This window comes from Phaseolus vulgaris, chromosome 9, assembly GCF_000499845.2.
Source record: "Phaseolus vulgaris cultivar G19833 chromosome 9, P. vulgaris v2.0, whole genome shotgun sequence".
Classification (NCBI taxonomy): domain Eukaryota; kingdom Viridiplantae; phylum Streptophyta; class Magnoliopsida; order Fabales; family Fabaceae; genus Phaseolus; species Phaseolus vulgaris.
The window spans coordinates 4040183-4062360 of NC_023751.2; the positions used below are offsets into that span (position 1 = coordinate 4040183).

The following is a 22178-nucleotide window of genomic DNA, read 5'->3' on the forward strand; positions in this document are numbered from 1 at the left end:
AGATGAGTTAAAAAGACCAAAGGATGGATGTGAATGACAACTTGTCTATTAGTACAAGTTCCCGTCATCATCAAAGAATTTCTAATATCTTCTCTAAGTGCTACCTAAGTCAAAATTTTCTCCCTCGAGAGTAGTTATTTTTCCATTTTTGTTAATATCTAAAACGGAGTTAGTAGAGGAGCCTTGGAGTAGGATCCAAATCCAACTCACGATATTAACGCCCTATGTTCATCAACAAAATTCAATGCCCTGTCTTCAACAATAGGAACCGTACCGTTTCTTCTAGTTTGATCCAATCTTCTGTCTAGGATCTCTTGCTTAACATTTTCCCTGATTTTGTTCAAATTGGAGCTAAACAAATTTTCCCCAGACAAATTGCTAACAACTGTAGCATCTGGTACCCACCTTCTCCAACTTGTGTTTTTCTTCTATTACTCTTATGGTTCTAAACCAAAACACCACCAAAGCTTTCCTCACTATCAATCAAAGCCCTAACAACATTCCTAACACTCTTAACTGAAATTCAAAATCTTATATGATTTCAACATAACAATAAAAATCATGCACTGGAATCTTATTATTCCTAATAGCATTTTGTAAATTACTCTTTAAATTTTGGACCACAAGATTAAGCTAGTTAAGTAAAGGTGGTCACCATGTTATTAATCGCTCTTCCAGTCCATCCATTCTGTTGGTCCGTCACCGCTGCACTCACCCACGTCTGCAGGTTGCCCACTGTCTTGTATTTCAGCACCGCAATGACCGATAGCGAATCGTTGAGTCGACTCAACGCGTCGTCCAACTAGTCCTTACAGTCGGCGAGCGCACCGCCTTCGTCATGTCGAGTAAAGACTGGAGGTTCTGGAGCGACGCGCGGAACGAGAGGACGGGATGGCGACGAGGCAAGCGGCGGGGAAGCATGTGACATTGCAGACGAATCTGATGTACTCGGCCAAGTTGAGAAGTTGTTGTGATTCAGTGGTGCGGTGGTGAACAATTGATGCTAGAGCGAATGCGAAGGATAGAGTAAGGAAAATGATTGTGAAGGCGGAAAATGCGACGGTGATTAAGGGTTTTGAGATTTGGAATTTAGGGTTTGGTTTTGATTTCAGAGAATCCATCTTCTTTATTGCAAATTTCGGTCTAACTTTTTAAAAAACAGAAAAATTAATATAATAAAATATTTATTGCAGTTTATTAGAAAACCTTTGACACTTACTTCGTAAAATACATGTCTTAAGAGGGTTATTAAACCTCCACTAATAAATTCTTCTTAAAATTAATAATTTTTTAGTGTTATCTTCTTCATTTATTTATGTTATTTAATTTATTTTTAGTTATATAATGATATATTTTATTTATTTAATTTATTTATAATTGCAAATTAGTCTATTTTACTTATTTATATTATTTTATTTTAAATTATGTACTATTCTATTTTATTTAGTTATATTTATATTATTTAATTTATCTTCTATTGCATATAAGTTTTATTTATAAATTTACTAGTGTTACTAAAGAAATACATGTATAATTATTTATGAAATATTATTACTACATTAATAATTTTTTATACTGTTTTTTATGGTATTTTTTTTTCTAATTTGTAATATGCACCCTCATGATTAAATAAATTTTTTAGTGGTTAAATATTCATTCATCTTTATCTAGTATAAAAAAAACGAATTCTAATAATTAAAGAGCATTGTGCATATGTGAACATATATGTGCACATCATTATAACATTTTATTCATATTATACTACTAATTATACTATTGTTTCAGTAAGAGAGGTATTGAACTGTTTTAGTACAATAACATTCAATTATTGATCGGTGAATCATAAAAACTACATCGAATTACAAAACATTTTTTTATGGCATAAACCACAATTCTAATAAAAATCAGTTTGTGTGTAGTCAAAACAACAACTTACAGAATATAAAATTGTGGGACATATCCATGTTGTCATTTATATAAATTGAATGTCACAATATGATTTAATTTCAAACTATAATTCAAGGAGTAACATATAATTGGGTTGCTTTCAAATATTGTCAAAAATTTCAGTAGAAACAACATTTTTTGTCTTGTTTGTTACATTCCCATCTTCATCGAGAATAAAAATTCTCAATTCTTTCTTCTTTCTGACTTTAGATAATGGAGGAGGGCCAAGCTCACCACACTATGAAATGCCAAGCTCCAAGTCTAGACCGTCTAGAACCATGTGGGGAGCGTCTAGACCCAAAAGGAGAGCGTCTAGCACAAGATGAGGGGCGGCTACATAAGGAGCGTCTAGGAGGAAGCCTAGACCGTCTAGGACCAAGCACCTTCACGCACACATGGGTCAAAGCTACGGTTTGGAAGGAGAAGACCTTGTACATGTTACATGGAGGCCCATTAGGGGTGCCTTAGTAATTAGTGTAGTGTTAGAAAGCATAAACTTGTCTTACACATGATTTACCCTAGATTTTGTGCACATTCTAGAAGCTTGCTTACTTGGCCGGCCATGTGCCATGTGCCTTCTCATTTGCATTTCATTTTGCTCACATTTCATGTGTAATTAGCTTAGGATTTACGGCCTCCTTGGCTATAAAAGGAGAAGCCATCTCTTGTATTTTGGAAGATTAATGAGAGTAAAGTTATGCTGCCAACATTGTGTCATACTTTGCTTTTCCCTAGTTTCTAGGATCTAATCTTCACCTTCATCACCTACCATAGGGCTGGCCGAACCTCCCTACTTCCATACACATCATGCACCTTCAAGATCACCATAGCTCCTAGGAGGATCTTGCACACCTCAATCCATAGCTTCCGCACCCATTTTTCACATGATTCTGAGAAGAGCTCCATGAATTTGCCATCATTTGGTATCATGAGCATAGGTTCTTCAAAGATGAGTAGTTCTTGGTCTTTTCATTTTGAGTTCTTCTTTATTTCATGTTGTTCATCTTGTTTCCATAATTGTCTTGCTGTTTTTTAATTTTTACTTTGTTTTGGTGTGCTATTTGGAAGATCCAACCGGTGCACTTTGTTCAATTGATCTTGAACAATCCTTGTGCAATTTGTGATAGGATTCCATACACCTTGAGTTGCTGTTTTTTATTTTAGGTATTTGAGTCTTTATTGCACTTTTATTTGGTTTATTTTATGCTCTTTGAGTCTTTTAATTTCTGAATCCATATATGTTTTGTCAAGTCATGTTCATCCACAATGTCATCAACTCATAGTAGTCCTTTATTTGGCTTGATTGTTTCTTGATTTTGGGTAATTTTGCTTGATTTGAAACTGCTGTGATATTGATCTTTTGGTGCCTTTTATTTTTAGTTTGAGTTCATATTTGTGTTTAGATCTTACACAAATTCCTTTTCTTTAATTCCTTTGTGTTTATCTTTTGGTCTCTTGCTGTTTTTTTTTCCAGTTTTTACAGAATCCCTTGTTTTACATTCTCTGTGCTGGCTGTTTTGTTTCATAAAATTATTTTCCCTCATAGGAAATTTTTGATTCTTTGGATTATGCAAGATTGAGGTGTTACAGAAAAGAAAAAAAAAAGAATCAGCTCAAAAGAGTCAATAGAAAAAAAATGATAAATATTTTAAAAACAGTGTGCAAATCTGGGCGCTACAGTTGGCGTAACTGAACACTGAATTTGAAAAATTTATTAAAAAACAGTGGTTCATGCGTTTGGAGTGATTCCAACGCCAAATTTTAGTTAAGATCTTGAATATTTTGCATATCAATTTTCATAGGCAAATTCTAAAAGGGCAGCTCAGCATAAATTGGGGAAAAACACATTCTCTGGCCCACAACAATTTTCCAGTGGTGCTGTTTTTTATTTTAAAATCTATTCTAGTGCTATTATTAGGATTCATTTTGTGTGCCTACCTTTATTTGAGTACCTTTATTTGTTTGTCTAATATTTCTTGGAACTCTTTTTTCTAGTTGTCACAATCTAATTCCATTTGTGTGGTACTGTTTTTCCAATTAAATTGTTTCTTGCTTTAATTCTTTGGCCTCTAAATTTGGTGCTGGAATTTATTCTCAATTGGTGCTTATGTGAGTGGAAATTTGACTTGAGTAAGGTCTAGTCTTCTTGATAGGTGCTGGAATTGGAGAATTAAGTCCCTAATTCTAAGAGGAACAAAGGCAAAGGCAGAATCAAATACTTATCAAAAACACCACAAACACTTGGAGGGCCCAACAAAGAAAAGACAACCAAGGAAGTTGATGTGATTCCAATAGCCACATAGAACAAGATTCTTGACACTTTGAGGAATCACCTTGAGCTGGAAAATGTAGAGGCACTTTCTTAGAAGTTGGATCATAGTTCTAAGATCAAGAACTCACCAAAACAAGTACCAAATCCCAAACTCATTTGGATGAACCAAATATTGTCAAATTGAATCAACAAAGGAGAAGGAAAAGAACAAACCGAACAGAATTGAACTTCAAAACAAAAGAACCGAACAGAATTTAAAAACTAAACAGAAAATAGGTGCTGGAAAATTAAAGGAACCGAAACAAAAACAACTCAAAACTCAAGGCAATAAGAACAAATTGAAGAAGAAGAAAGGAAGGAGAAGAGAATGCTCATGAAGATGGAGGAATGGTTGGATGATCACGCCACTAGAAGAATGGATGCTCCTAGATGAGTGTGGAAGCCGCCACTTGAGGAAACCATGGTCCTTCAAGATAAGACTAGAGAAGAAGCTCAAAGCTCTCCAAATGCTCACTCCAATTTTGAGTATAGTTTCTTTAGATAAAATTCAAATCTGAATTTTACAAAGGAAGCACCTCTATTTATAGCCTAAGGTGCTGAAAAATAGGTGGGAAATTTCAAATAAACTCATTTGAAATTCCCACCAAAAACAAGTCACATGGGAGGTGTGACCTTTTTCTACTATGACACCTCCCAAAAACTACACCTACACCTATCTACTAATACACCCCCCTAAAGGTCCTATTTAAAACCTAAAAGATGCTATAACAAAAGAGGTTTCTAAGGTTTCCCTCTAAGCACCTTCAACTAAAGACACTACAAAAAGAGAAAATAAATGTCCTCTTGCTCCCAAGGCTTTGAACATGCTTCTTGTAATCCTTTGAGGTGGACTTTGACCTCCATGGGCATCCTCCATTTGTGCCTCCACCTCTTCTTGAGCTTGATGAGTGGCCTCCATGTTCTCTTGGGCTTGATCTCCATCATACTCCCCGAGTTGGAGAGAATTCGACCACGAATTCTGGAGACCTACAGAAAAAGGAGTTAGATCGCTGACATTAAAAGTATGACTACCTAAGAATGTATCAGGCATATCTAACTCATAAGCATTGTCATTAATCCTCTTGAGGACTTGGAAAGGTCCATCCCCTCGAGGCATTAGTTTGGACTTCCTTTGAGTAGGAAAACGATCCTTCCTCAAGTGAAGCCAAACCCAATCGCCCTCATCAAACAACAATGCTTTTCTCCTCTTATTGGCAAGTTCAGCATACTTGCCAACCTTCTTCTCAATTCTCTTCTTGATGTCTTTATGCAAAGTTTTCACAAAAGAAGCCTTTTCATCCCCATCTTTGCACAAGACATCGTCAAGAAGGGGAATAGGAAGAAGATCAAGAGGTGTTAGGGGATTAAACCCATAGACCACCTCAAAAGGAGAATGGGAGGTGGTAGAATTTACTACTCGGTTATATGCAAACTCAACATGGGGTAGTAAATTCTCCCACACTCTAGGATTCCCCGAAATAAAGCATCTCAATAGTTGTCCCAAAGTTCTATTTACCACCTCGGTTTGACCATCGGTTTGTGGGTGGCAAGTGGTAGAAAATAAAAGCTTAGTTCCAAGCTTGCCCCACAAGGTCTTCCAAAAGTGACTCAAGAACTTAGGATCTCTATCGGACACTATAGACCTAGGAATCCCATGCAAGCGAACCACTTCTTGGAAGAAGAGGTTTGCAATGTGGCATGCATCATCCACTTTGTGGCAAGGAATAAAGTGAGCCATTTTTGAAAAACGATCCACTACCACAAAAATGGAGTCCTTTCCCTTTGATGTCTTGGGTAAGCCTAAGATGAAATCCATAGATATATCTACCCAAGGCATTGAAGGGATAGGAAGAGGAGTATAAAGACCATGGGGATGCATTTTAGATTTAGCTTTGCGGCAAGCTATGCATTTATCACACAAACTATGAACATGTTTATGCATATGAGGCCAAAAGAAATGTTCATGCAACACATCCAAAGTTTTAGCAACCCCAAAATGTCCCATTAAGCCCCCCTCATGAGCTTCTCTAACAAGAGATAATCTAATAGAGCATTGGGGAACACAAAGACGTTTTCCTTTAAAAAGAAAGCCATCTTGAATAAAAAAATCTTTGTGTCCTCCCTTAAGACACTCTTGATAGAGGAGAGAAAAATCAAGGTCATCATGATAAAGTTCCTTAATGTGATCAAAACCAAGATATTGAGAGGTTAAAAGATTTAGCAAGGTGTATCTTCTAGAAAGAGCATCCGCCACAATATTTATTTTGCCTTGCTTGTGTTTGATCACATAAGGAAATTGCTCAATGAATTCCACCCACTTAGCATGCCTCTTGTTAAGTTTGTTTTGGCTTTTCAAATATTTAAGAGATTCATGATCACTATGTATCACAAACTCTTTGGGAAAAAGATAGTGTTGCCAAGTAAACAAAGCCCTAACAAGTGCATATAATTCCTTATCATAGGTGGAATAGTTGAGATGACTTCCCTTCAATTTCTCACTAAAATAGGCTATGGGGTGGCCCTCTTGAAGGAGAACAGCCCCAATACCTATGCTTGAAGCATCACACTCAATCTCAAATGTCTTAGTGAAATTAGGAAGGGCCAAGATGGGAGCATTAGTCAATTTTTCTTTCAAAGTATCAAAAGCATTTTGTTGTGCTTCTCCCCAATGAAAGACCACATCCTTTTTCACTATGTCATTGAGTGGTGCGGCAATGGTACCAAAGTTTGGGACAAATCTTCTATAGAAAGAAGCAAGCCCATGAAAACTTCGGACCTCATTCAAAGATTTCGGTGTAGGCCACTTTTGAATGGCCACCACCTTGGTTTTGTCCACATGGACCCCTTTACAACTCACAACAAACCCTAGGAATTCTATATGATCAAGAGCAAACATACATTTAGCAAGGTTAGCATACAAATGTTCCTTCCTAAGGGTTTCCAAAACTTGCCTAACATGCAACCTATGGTCATTCAAAGATAAGCTATAAATGAGAATGTCATCAAAGTAAACCACAACAAACTTACCAATGAAAGGTCTAAGAACATGATGCATGAGGCGCATGAAGGTACTTGGTGCATTAGTTAAACCAAAAGGCATAACTAACCACTCATATAAACCAAAGTTGGTCTTAAAAGCCGTCTTCCATTCATCACCCGGTTTGATACGGATTTGATTGTAGCCGCTTTTAAGATCAATCTTTGAAAAGATTTTTGAACCATGTAATTCATCCAACAAATCATCTAATCTAGGTATGGGATGCCTATACTTAATGGTTATGTTATTTATGGCCCTACAATCCGAACACATTCGCCATGTGCCATCCTTTTTTGGCACTAAGATGATAGGCATAGCACAAGGACTCATGCTATCTTGCACCCACCCTTTTTCAATCAAAGCCTCAACTTGTTGGCGAATTTCCTTGGTTTCACTTGGATTGGTCCTATATGCGGGACGATTTGGTAAAGAAGAGCCCGGTATCAAATCAATTTGGTGCTCAATCCCTCTCAAAGGTGGAAGGCCATTTGGAGGATCTTGAAACACATCTTTGAACTCTTCTACCAAATTTTCCAAGCAATGAGGACTATCAACAAGTGTTTCTATGCTAAGAGTTCTAGGGATGGCTAAAAAAAGAGGATGATGAGCCACTATTTCCCTTTCAATGTCACGCCTAGACACAAGGAGTGTAGGCTTAGAACTCTTATCTTTTTTATCTTTTTTATCTTTTTCACTCTCCCTCTTTTTCTTCATGATAACTTGGTCCTCATGGACTTCTCTTGGAGAGAGAGATTTTAAAGTAACCTTGTGACCATGGAATTCAAAAGATAATTTGTTGGTAAAGCCATCATGTAAAACTTTTCTATCAAATTGCCAAGGCCTTCCCAAAAGAACATGAGTGGCTTCCATGGGCACAACATCACATAATACCTCATCTTTGTATTTTCCAATGGAGAAATGGATGAGGACTTGTTTATTAACAATTATTTCTCCTACTTCACTAAGCCATTGTAATTTGTAGGGCTTTGTATGAGAGATAGTAGGCAATCCAAGCTTATCTACTACTCTTGTACTAGCCACATTTGCACAACTACCCCCATCCACTATCAAGGAACAAATGTTGTTTTGAATAAGACATCTTGTATGGAAAATATTTTCCCTTTGACTTTCATCAAAAGGTTGTGAAACTTGTCCAAGAAGTCTTCTCACAACTAACAAGTCCCCTTCAAGTGGACATTCACTCTCTTCCTCACTAGATGCATGAGAATGCAATGAATGCTTTGAAGAATCCGAATCATGCTCACTAACTACAATGCCCTCATGCATGTACATACTTCGTTTTGAAGGACAATTTGCAGCAATATGACCATAACCCATACATTTAAAGCATTTAGTGTTAGATGTTCTAGTGGGAGACTTAGGTCTAGATGTTGATGGCTTAGATTCCTTGGGTTTGAAAGAAGAATCTTTGGAAGGATGTTTTGAAAAAGAAGTTTTGTTTCTCCAAGACTTGGAGTAGTATCCATTATTGGAAGCATTTTTAAAAGAGTTTTTCTTAGCAAGTTGGGCTTCCACCTTCATTGCAAGATGAACTAAAGAGCCCAATGATGAATACTCTTGTAACTCAACAATGTCTTGGATATCCTTCCTAAGACCACTCACAAACCTAGCAACCATGGCTTCTTCACTTTCTTCTAATTCAATTTTAAGCACAAGCGTCTCAAGCTCCTTATAATATTCATCCACATTTAGCGTGCCTTGTTGAAACCGTTGGAGTCTCAACATGAGGTCTTTCCTAAAATGTGGGGGCACAAACCTAGCGCGCATATGATCCTTTAAAGAGTTCCAAGAGTCCACGGGAGGACCCTTGTGATAGATAATGTCCTTTACAATCCCATGCCACCATTTCATGGCATAATCACTAAACTCTAGGGTGGCTAGCTTGAGCTTATGCTCATCTTGGATCTCATGGATCTCAAAAATTTGTTCACACTTAGCCTCCCAATCTAAATACACATTTGGATCACTAGAACCATTAAAACAAGGTAGTTTGACCGAAGGAAGCTTGGACTTTGCATCATGGTAGAAGCCATTGCCGTAGTGAATTCTTTCCCCTTGGTGATGATGTCTTTGTCCATGGACTTGGGGTGGAGGTCTCCTTCTCCTATGCTCATCTTCACGGCCAACATCATTTGAAGAAGCTCTTGAAGATGGTCTATGAGAATGATGTCCATCATGGATAGAAGGAGATGGTCTAGTTTGTTTGACCTCCATCTTTTGCAATTTCTCTTCCAACCTTCTAATTGTTCTTTGAGCTTCATGTAATTCACCAAGAATTGAAGCTTTGGAAGGAGAATTCTGCTTGGAGGATGCATCACTTGAAGATCCAGCCATTTGTAATTAAAAAACAGCAAACACACAAAACAGCAAACAAGTTAAAAATTAGCAAAAACAGTGAGCTTTCCAATTGAAACTGCCGAAGTGAATTTAAGGCTGAAAAGATATCACTCTCAAAGAAATAATGTTCTTGCACCAATCTGATCTTGAGGCCTTGGAATCCTCAAATGAAATATGTCAAAGCAAGCACACCAATCTTAAGAGCAAACCACCACAAAACCAATGAAACAATAAAGACAAACAAGAAAAGGTATAAGCAAGGAAAGGTAATTGCAAAAGGAAAACTATGTGTAAGACAAACTCAAAGAGTAAGAATGAAAGACAATCAAGAAAATAAAGAACTCAATGAGAAAAGTAGGCACACAAAAGAATACCTAAGGAAAAGCACTAGAGTAGATGAAGAAAACAAAAAAATTTAGCTACTGGAAATTTTTTTTTAATGCAAACTGTGTTTGATATTCACTGATTTAACTGGAACGTTGTAGAGCGAACTGGATTATGAAATTTATACCACAGAAACTTAAAGATGTTAACTCAAAAATGGCACTGGAATCAATTAAAAACAGTAAGCCAATTGAGAGAAATAAATTTTTCAAAATCGCTGCCAGATTACCGTATTTTTTTCGGCAGAAATGTACACTTTTTTTATTTTATTTATCATTTTTTGTGTACTTCATATTTTTGAATTATTCTTTTTTCTATTCTTTTCTAACACTTTGAATATCTCAAATCCAGAATTTCAGAATTTTACAGTACGTAAATCAGTTGCAATAAGGAAAAACAGTAAGCACTTTTTTCAGAAACAAAGGAATCCTAATAGGAATAAAAAAACAGGATGATGAACTAGCAAAGACATAATAGAAAATGATGTAGTGGAACTTGTATAGGTCTAGAATACAAGTATGAACTCAATTCTAAAAAGAAAATGCACAAAGGATCAACATCAATTCAGAAAATTATATGACACCAAAGCAAGAAACAATCAAAACAATAAAAGTACTACTAGAAGTAATGACATATATGGAATAACATGACTAAGACACAACTTGACATGATTCAAAAATTAAAAGACACAACACAAATTGTAACAAATGAAAGGAAGCTTAAGGTAAACTCTAGGAAGGATAATGCCATTCCAAAAGAGCAACCATACTCATAAGAATTATGAGTGCCATAAACCTTTCCTCAAACACTTGGAGCAAAAGAAAAACAGCAAGAAAACTCAATTAAAATTCTAAAACAGAAACTTAAATTGCAAGAAATTAAAAAGCTCTTGAAATAAAGTGCACACAACTCAACAATTAAACAAGAATGAACCTAAGACTCATGATACCACATGATGTGATTCCAATAGCCACATAGAACAAGATTCTTGACACTTTGAGGAATCACCTTGAGCTGGAAAATGTAGAGGCACTTTCTTAGAAGTTGGATCATAGTTCTAAGATCAAGAACTCACCAAAACAAGTACCAAATCCCAAACTCATTTGGATGAACCAAATATTGTCAAATTGAATCAACAAAGGAGAAGGAAAAGAACAAACCGAACAGAATTGAACTTCAAAACAAAAGAACCGAACAGAATTTAAAAACTAAACAGAAAATAGGTGCTGGAAAATTAAAGGAACCGAAACAAAAACAACTCAAAACTCAAGGCAATAAGAACAAATTGAAGAAGAAGAAAGGAAGGAGAAGAGAATGCTCATGAAGATGGAGGAATGGTTGGATGATCACGCCACTAGAAGAATGGATGCTCCTAGATGAGTGTGGAAGCCGCCACTTGAGGAAACCATGGTCCTTCAAGATAAGACTAGAGAAGAAGCTCAAAGCTCTCCAAATGCTCACTCCAATTTTGAGTATAGTTTCTTTAGATAAAATTCAAATCTGAATTTTACAAAGGAAGCACCTCTATTTATAGCCTAAGGTGCTGAAAAATAGGTGGGAAATTTCAAATAAACTCATTTGAAATTCCCACCAAAAACAAGTCACATGGGAGGTGTGACCTTTTTCTACTATGACACCTCCCAAAAACTACACCTACACCTATCTACTAATACACCCCCCTAAAGGTCCTATTTAAAACCTAAAAGATGCTATAACAAAAGAGGTTTCTAAGGTTTCCCTCTAAGCACCTTCAACTAAAGACACTACAAAAAGAGAAAATAAATGTCCTCTTGCTCCCAAGGCTTTGAACATGCTTCTTGTAATCCTTTGAGGTGGACTTTGACCTCCATGGGCATCCTCCATTTGTGCCTCCACCTCTTCTTGAGCTTGATGAGTGGCCTCCATGTTCTCTTGGGCTTGATCTCCATCAGAAGTGCCAATAGCAAAAAAAGATCAACAAAGGGAGTTTTCTTAATTTTCTTTACAACTTAACTTGTGTTAATTACTTCTTTAATTACGTGATTAGATGGTGAGTGTGTCTTCAAGGGCTCCAAGTGTCCAAGAAGCCTCACCTAGGGCCGACTAGTGTAGAACTATTTAGTTTAGCAATTGTTAATTGTTTTTTATTGCTTAATTAGTTTCGCTTATGCAATTGTATTGCTTTGTTAGCTTTGTTAATCCTTGCTTGGTTAATTAGTTAGCTTGCATTTTTTTCTTGCATTAAAATTTGATTTCTCAACTTAATTGTGTTCTAAGTGGTTTACTAAGAGAAAGCTTTGTGTGAAGACATTGAGGGATAGTTTTTGGCTAAGGCAAAGGCTTGGTACTTAAGTAGTCCTCTGTGACTCACCTCCCTTACCTAGAAAACTACCTTCTTTGACTTTCCTAAATTTTCTCAAGGTAAAATACTTGTATACACAAAGCTCTAGTCATGTCTTATTCTTCTCATTCTACAAAGTCTATTGAAAGTGAAGTAAAATCTATAAAAACTCTTTTAAAAGAAGTTTCACAAGCTGTGCAATTGATTTCATTTAGACAATTGGAGAATGAGAATAAAATTAATGAGTTGACTAAAGCACAAGAAGAGAAATCACAAAAAAAAAAATAAAAAACTCCTACTCATGCATCTAAAAGTAATGATTCTCTAGGGGAGGGAAGCCTTAGAATCCATGATTACTACCAACCACCCCCTAGGAGAAATAGAAGACGAGAGGAAGAGAGCCCAAGGGAAGTAACGGTAGACCTACCCCATTTCTATGGTAAGGAATATGTAGAAGTATACCTAGATTGGGAGATGAAAGTAGAGCAACTCTTTGCTTGCCATAGGGTGAGTGAAGAGAGGAAGATACCCTTAGCAACCCTTAGTTTCCAAAGTAATTCTAGAAGCTTGCTTACTTGGCCGGCCATGTGCCATGTGCCTTCTCATTTGCATTTCATTTTGCTCACATTTCATGTGTAATTAGCTTAGGATTTACGGCCTCCTTGGCTATAAAAGGAGAAGCCATCTCTTGTATTTTGGAAGATTAATGAGAGTAAAGTTATGCTGCCAACATTGTGCCATACTTTGCTTTTCCCTAGTTTCTAGGATCTAATCTTCACCTTCATCACCTACCATAGGGTTGGCCGAACCTCCCTACTTCCATACACATCATGCACCTTCAAGATCACCATAGCTCCTAAGAGGATCTTGCACATCTCAATCCATAGCTTCCGCACCCATTTTTCACATGATTCCGAGAAGAGCTCCATGAATTTGCCATCACTAGAGATAGCTACATACAACTGTCCATGTGTGAAAACTGGACGTGGAAGATATATACCAACTTTTGTCAATGATTGACCTTGGCTCTTATTAATTGTCATTGCAAAACATAAAGCTATTGGAAATTGTCTTCTTTGGAATTTAAAGAGCATACCTGCATTTGAAGGGATCAAATTCATTCTTGAAATCAATATTTTCTCACCAATGTTTTTTCTTGTTAGAACTGTTGCACGAATTACATTTTTACTCAAAACAATAACTTGCAACCTTATTCCATACAAAGACCATTGGCTTGATCAATATTTCTCAAAAGCATAATAGGCACGTCAATTTTCAACTTAAGGCGATGATTTGGTATCCCTAGACATTTTATCTCATTTAAGAATTCAGACGTGAACCATTCCCCTTGAATCTCCTAGTCTTCATCTGATTGGCAAGGTGTATCCGAGTTAAGATAAGTTATTTCTTAAGCACTTAATAGAGATAAAATAAAATAATTCACTTGCTCTACTGATTGAATTGTGGGACAAAGTATTTCTCCATCCTCTAAGTACCCAAGAGACATCATGTTAGTAAAAAGAATTAGGATAAACAAAATTAACCAATGATAACAAAGGGGTTTCAGTGGCCTCAATCAATAGATCATGTGGGATTTTCACTGAACACTCACCATTTTCATTAAGGCTTTGTTTGGATTAGAGGGTGTGGGGGAGTGGAAAGTTGAGGTTGTTTAGATTGGGGTATGTTAGAGTGGATGTGTGATGAAAATTTATTGAAATTGGTGAGTGATATGATGGTTGTAAGAATATTATAAATTATTTTTTAATAGTAAAAGTTGTAAGATTACAATTTTACTCTTGTATATAAAAGAAGAATAAATAATGATTATTATTTTTTGCATATTTTAGTTAATTAAAATATTTTAAAGATTCATTTATAAATAAAACAAAAAAAAATGTAAAATTGAAAGAAATAATGAATTATAATTTAAAAGTTAAGTATAATTTTATTATTTAACATTTTATTATTATTATTTACTTAATTTAATTTATTTACATAACTTTAATATTATTTATGATTGTTTAAATTATGTTATGTTATATATATATATATAACATTATTTTTAATAATGATTTCCATTATTATCAATAACAAAATGAATATATTTTAAAAAAATAGATATTTAGAACATAGCATGAATATTAACTAGTTGTCAAAATATATAATATAAAGTCATTACATTTGATCTGGAAAGAGATAAAGACATGTTAATTTGTCCAAATATTATTTATGCATAATAAAAATAAAATGTTATAAAAGTTGCATTGAAAACAATATCATTATCTAAATAAGTACAATGAAAACTATCATAAAACCTTAATATAAATAACAATTTGTCAATGTTCAACGACAAAAATAACAATAAAAATAACAATTCATTAATGTTGAACATGAAAAATATAAATACAAAGTAATTAACATTCACATCTAAAATTACAAACTAATTAACATGAATAAGTACTTTAAAATAATTTAAACAAATTAAATTCCAAACAAAAATAAACATCCAAACACAATTTAAAAAAAACACACATACCTTAAGAGAGCAGAACAAAACCAAAACACAATGTAAGTCTAAGCAAGATGAAACTGTGCCTGAAAAAAAACCATTCAAATATTAAATAAAAAACACAAAATAAAAAAATCTGGAAAAATAATAAACATAACCGATTATCACTTCCCTTAAAAACACCACATAATCGATTATCCAAACTTTTAAGACACAATCAATTATTCATGTAGTTAAAAAAACAACATAATCGATTATGGTCATAGATAATCAATTATGTTCACGTTTGCATAGACCCCATAATCGATTATGTTGCGAAAAACTTTACAGATAATCGATTATGTCATGAGCATAATCAATTATCAACTGTTTTTTAACTACATAATCGATTATGGTATACGTTGCTTTTCAGTGGTAATCGGTTATGCATGAAACAAAATTAACAGAAAGCTCACCTGAGGTCAGAGATGAAGAACAAAAATCACTCTCCTACCACTATGCTTACCCACGACCCTCTCCAAAGCCCTCTAAATGAATGAAGAACTGTCTAAGATGATTTGAATGTGTTATGTGCTTTGTGAGCTTCGGAAGCAACTATATAATGGTGCATCAGTCTTTATTATGATCCATCCACTCTCTCACCAACTCAATTATACATTCATTTCGCATTGAATTTGGTCAAAGAATATCTTGAACCAAAGTCAAGAATCTCATGCGCGTTGCTGGAAAAACTTGCTCCAATGTGCATGCATGCTTCCTCAGGTAACGCCATGCCATATACGTCCAAAATAAAGCAGCAAAACTAAGGGCACAAATGTCTTTGCAGTGGTCCTACGTGGCTTTCACTCCCACAAACTCTCCTTTCTCTTCACTTATGAGAGGTCCCTCATTTTGTCCAACTTTCCACTCACCCTCACCCTCCACCTCCACCATCAACAGATCCAAACGGGGGTGGCACCCCCTCACCCATCTGCGGCTACAATGCCACCCTCCAATCCAAGCACACACTAAAACCAATTTTACCATCTCCAACTTTCAGGATCCAATCAAAAAATTCTTTGATATTCTCTGCAATTTCATTAGATTTTGCATGTTTTAATCTCATGTTCTGAGAAAGTTTTAAGACTTAACAACTTAGCCAAAAGAGTTGATTGTTGACTTCACAACATCATATCTTGATGCTTTTTTTACAACTAGCAATATTTGCCTGAAATCACCTCCCAAGACCACAACCTTCCCACCAAATGGTTTCTTACTATTTTCTTCATGCACTGTTCTCATAAGATCTCTCAAAGTTTTGTCAAAGGCTTCAAAAACACATTCGATTCATCATTGATGTTTCATCCCATATAATCAATTTTGTTTCAATTAAAAGCCTGGCCTTATGACTTCTTTGAGCTATGTTGCAAGTCGAGTCTTCATTTATTAAAATAGGAATACATAATCTAGAATGTTTTGTCTTCCTTCCAGGAAGCAATAAAGAAGCAATTTCGCTCAATGCTACATTCAACACAATCTTTCGTGCAGATATAATTGCAACAGATAATGTTCTCCAAATGAAAGTTTTGCTTGTTCCACCATAACCATATAGAAAGAAGAAACCACCCTTTTCAGAGACAACTGATGAAATGATGTTTTCATAAACATTTAGTTACTCAGCAGTGAGACATTTCAACAATGATGTATGCTCTTTTACCATTTCATCTTTGTTGTAGTTAAGTTCATCCATAATAAAGCTATTTTGAAAGAAAGATGAATGAGAAGGATCAAGTTGTGACAAACAAACAAACTCTTGTAATGACCTGCCATTTGCCATTAATAACTCTTGTATTTCTAATAGGCAAAGATCATGTAGTTTTTTTATCCTCAATCCGATGACCTAAAATTTATGAAACACGTTCATAATTTTTAGTTGAAACTATGTAATTAAAATTTGCATTTTAAAAAATCAATACCTGGCAACTGTAACTCCTTTCTTTTGTGGTATAAAATTTCGTCTGACAAAAATTTCCAAGAAGCATTCCAAACCACATCCGGTTTGGATATTGTATTCATGAACAATAATGAAACAAAATAGACGCTTGAGTTCATGACCATAAGCTAATTCACTTGCTTCTTTTATTGCATCAATGAATTCTTTGTCATCTTTCAATAGCCCTAGTGCATAGCAAGCTTCTTCATATGTATTGAATATTTGCCCATTTACTGTCCTGATGCTAGTATAGTCAACACAACCTTTTTGAATAGTTAACAATATCCTCATGTAATAAAATTCTCCAGATCCAGGTGGTACATAGGTGAGTCTACCAATGTTTTGACATTGCTTCCTTGGTTTCCAACCGAGAAACATTGTTTTCATAGATTCATTATTTTGAAATACCTGATCAAGATTATCATCATCTTTAAACATAATTGATTGTTGCTTCGGTAAATGAAATGACAACTTTTGTACAACTAGCCATCTATGATGTATGTCAAATCCAAAAGTTCTCCAAACAACTTCACACAGAGATAAATATCTACAATCATAATAATTATTGATTTCATCAACATCTTGTGTACTCCCATTGATAATTTTCATTGTAGCCCTGTCAGACCTTTTGTTGACATATTTGAAAATATATTTGATAGAATTTGACTTGTTGCAATATTCTGTATTCACATGTGCTTGATAACTCATAAGAAGATGGGGACTATATGGAAAAACATTGCTATTATCCATTTGGATACCATTTTTTCCACAAAAATTCCATTATTCCGACGTTTATAGATTGGATATCCGTCTTCATCAATAATAGTTACACATGTAAACTTTTTGGGAAAGAATTTTGAACATTTACCTTGTTTCATGCAAGATGAATTTAATTTAGCCACTCCACATGGTCCATGTATCATGTAGCTTTTAACAACTTTGAACTATTTTAGATACAAATTTGGGTGAGGTAATTCAGCAGATATGACTTTATCAATGTCTGTTGCATTTTGTAGCTTGTTTGATCCATCCAACCATAATAGTATATGAGCATGTCGTAAACCTATTTTTTGAAACTCAATGGTGTACATTCCTGAAACAAAAGAAAAGTATATGCAGAATTAATTATGGGAATATGCATAAAAGTATATGCAGAAAACATTCTACTGTAAATAATTAATATAATAATCTGCACTTGTTTGACCAAAAAAGTTATTCTTCTTGAAATCTGTCATCATTTGATCAAGTTTGATTTTGAAGACTCTACAAACAATATTAGATCTATTTGAGGGACTTAATCCTTTTGGCTCAAGAGCATCACGAATTTATGAAAAATTGACATTGCATGTTATTGTTATGAGTAAATTAGGATAACTAAATCTTTTACAGATGGCCATAGCATCTTGACAATTGTTGAACATGTAACGCATACCACTAGTAAAAGATGAAGGCAAAACCATACGTCTACCAACGCAGGAAGGATCAATATCTCCTCTGTTAATTGCTTCTTGTAAGCCATTCAAAATTTCAGAACAAATTAATTTTTTATTTCCCCTAATGAAAGACAAACGTTGTGCTTCAATCATGGTATAACAATCCACCAAAAATTGCTGAAACAACCTACGTGCATGTACTATGTTACCAAACACAATTTCTCTTTTGAATTCTGAATGCAATAAATTCCCTTAAGGAAACACAAATTATTTTTCTAGTTTCACTACAACGGTGTCGTTCCCTTATTGGAATATTTTCTTGATAACCATCTTCTCCATAGGGGAACATCAAAGGATATTGTAGTGGGATGAAAGCGGCGTGTGTTTCATGAAGCCTTGTTAAATTACCACAATACTTATTGACAATTATATCTTTGCCTACGTCCATGTTAACAAAATCTCCCACAATTAGAGCAACTATTTCATCTGATGGTGGCGTGTTGTACACTCTTGGATCTTTGAATCTATTTCTAATTAATCGGAGTGTAAAATCTGATGGTGTATCCTGAACAGAAACATCTCTTACTCTTCGAAAGGATTTAGCTAGAACATTGTACTCATCAATCATCTTTATGAAATCACCAACCAGTGATTTATCAAGTATGAATTTATCAATATTTGACCTGAAACCATATCCAACAGAATTAACCATAAACAATGCGACAAATAGAATGTTTAAATATGAGTAAATACATAAATACTTACTGAAAATGGCTCATTCTATTAATTAACTCATTCTCTGTATCATATATATACAACTGTGCAAACTTGGTATTTGAACCTGACTCTGGTAACAAACTTCCATTACGGTGATAATTTTGGCCACTAAGTATGAACTAAGGAGGTGCACAACCATTATTCATAGAAGAATCAATCTTCCCACCAATTAAAGTAAAGGAGAACATACTGTTGTAAGTTCTAATGTTATCTAAGAAATGCTTGCTTCTAGGATCTTCACTGTTTAATAATTTGTATAGAACTTCTAGAGGTCTTTGTAGTAAAGGTAGTTGTACTTTTCCCTTTTGGCAACATATAGAAAATTGAACTTCTTGTGGACATTTTGATTTATCATCTCGTTCCTCATACCACAAAACAACTTCACAATGAACACATTCAATCGAAGGTTGACCAACATGAAGAACATTTGGAAATTAAAAAAAAAACTCATATAATTCTGGTTTCTATAATACACCTGCTAAAATGTTATATAGTAATCATGAGTTCTAATATGATGTACTATGAATCAATTAATAATGTGCTTATCTTCATATTCTTTTGTAACTAAATCAATTGTTAGAAATACTTTACTTTCTCACATAATTGCTAATATGCTCATAATAATTATACAATATCAACAATTTCATAATGTGTTAACCTTGAAATTCAGATTTTGAATATAGTTCACTTCTAAAATTGTTGTATACATCATCTGAGATAGATAAAATAATCATAGTTAGATGTGGGAACAGTTCTGTATACAATATGAGGAAACACGTTAAAGATAATTTACCATTATTTTCATAATTTGGAGACGATTCAAGATAATGCAAAGGTTTTCTAAATGAATTCATGATGTTCAAAGGATATCTAATAGCTTTCTTCTGAGAGATAGAGTAAGAATGGTGTCCACCTCTAGAACACTGAATATATTCAATTTCTCCTGTATAGACAAATTATTGATATCAACAATAGGTACATATAAACAGTAATTAATAAATTACAATTGCAACCTAGCTGTTTTTTCATCAATTCTTTGATGTGTTCCACAATGAGTACTTACTATTCAAAGGTAACTGATATAATTTCTTATTTTGCACATAGTCAGATGACTTTTGGAGTTCAGAACATAAAGAAGATATTTGAGCAAACATTCGAGTATCTGTCATCAAAGTTTAAAATAAGATATGACATCTGACAAATCCATTATTAATCGAATAACTTATTGAGTTTCATGGCTTAAGACGTCACTTACTATAGTTCAATTCCGATAATGGTTTCCTTTGTGCAATTGATTGCAGTGTGTTTTGAATATGAGAACGACTAACTGTGAATAAAGAATAGTATAAACAATTATTAATTTAGTTAATGATATACAATATCTCTTTTATAACTAAGGCTTAAAGACTTACCTATACTTAAAGGACATGAGGGTTATCTATTCTCTAAGTCTGATCCTGCATTCTGTGACAACATAGGCTTTGTACCTCTTAAGTTTTTGTTTTTGGTTGTACATCGTGGGGTAACAACCATGGAATGTTTCTCTGCTGCAATTTTGGATGAACTGTAAAGTACATCTTCATTAAATTTTGATATTGAATACATCAGTAGTTGCTTCAGAAAACTTACATTCTAAACTCTAAATAATTACCTGCATATAAGGTCTAACCTGAATATAAGTTTCTTGCAGACTTAGCATTACTTGACATACAAAAATCTTTTGTACTGTCTTTGCCAAAAAATGCATTTTGTGTGTAGTGTAATCCATATGTAGTAGTTGTTAACTTATTCCTTTGGCTTGTGGTTTCTTCGTTAAAAACCATCTTCATTTTCTTTGTTGGATTGTGGTATGATTTGTCATGGCCATCTGCAGTGCGTTTTCATTGTAATACATTAATAGTAAATAATAAACAACAATCATAAACTCATATATCTGTTCTTATAACAAAATCTGCTTCTCCAAATGAAATTGTGCTTGTCTGAGAACATTGTTCACTGCAAATTTTATCTGAAGTGCATGAAGAAATACAGTGATCAATGATAAACTTAAATTCAACACTACAAAAAAAATAAAAAGCACATGAGTTTCTACCTGTGAGTTTGCTAGTTTTTCTGTTGAACTTTTTTTGAAGGATGATCTTCCTTCGGTTTCTTGGAGACTTGGATTCATCTGCATCCATATGAATATAGAGTTATTAGTGAAGTCAATTAGTTCCTCAATTCAAGTCACAAAACAATTGGTTAAATACTTACTCTGCATTGAAAGTTTAGAGCAGGAATATCCAAATTTTCATTTTGGGTTGCACTTTGACATTTTGCAGTTTGGGTTAAGGTATCTGTACATGATATGCTTATTCTACTAAAGTAAAAGAAAATTAGGCTAGGCAACAAAGTTTCACACAATAAAACAAAATTATACTAATAAAGGTGTCTGCACATTCCAAAATTGGATTAATAAAGGTTCCTGCACATTCCAAAATTGGATGTCATACTTACAAATATTACTGACAAAGATTTAGAAAGCACATTTTATGAAAACTTATTGACATTGGTAGGTTCCAAGGTGTTGAACCAAATGGTGTTCAAGCTTTGAAGAATCCAAACCCTTTGAAGGATGTTGAAGCCTTGGTTGTGCTTGCTGTTGCTGTGCTGGTTTAGTATAGTTCTGGGGTAGTTTGAGTTTTGTAATCCACCCCTTGATCGAATCTAAAGCATAAAGCATCTCAATCTTTGTGAAGATAAAATGTTTTCAAAACTAAGTTAAAACAACCGATTGTTTTGTCGAAACAACCGATTGTTTATACTTAGGTGTTTTGAGAAAAAGATTGAAAACTGTTTTTCAAATGGTTGAACTGTTAAGAACCAAAACAACCGATTGATTCGAGGAAACAACCGATTGTTTGTTTTGGGACCATAACAGAAAAACTGTTTTATCTTTGACTGAGCTTTAAATGATTTAACTGCTTACACTCCAGTCATTAAATGATTTGACCAATCTTTTAATGCAATTTAAGAGTTTGTTAAAATTTGATAACAAACTACATCTTTGAATAAATTCAGAAAAACAGATTTGAGAATTAATCTTTAACAAGTTTTTGCTAAGAATTTTTGAGTTTTTCAAAGAGTT

The 22178-nt window shown here is 34.4% G+C and overlaps 1 protein-coding gene across 1 annotated transcript in view; it reads right to left on the reverse strand.

The window, feature by feature from the left end:
* LOC137822113 (uncharacterized) overlaps positions 1–17591 on the reverse strand; it is a 32112-nt gene extending 14521 nt beyond the window's left edge. The window contains exons 1-4 of the mRNA XM_068627015.1: positions 16825–17591; positions 16566–16671; positions 16310–16475; positions 16087–16176 (exon numbers count right to left, since the gene is read on the reverse strand). Of these exons, the coding sequence (XP_068483116.1) occupies positions 16087–16176; positions 16310–16475; positions 16566–16671; positions 16825–17591 (1129 nt within the window). The remainder of the gene's footprint in view (positions 1–16086; positions 16177–16309; positions 16476–16565; positions 16672–16824) is intronic.
* Between the last annotated feature and the right edge of the window lie 4587 nt (positions 17592–22178).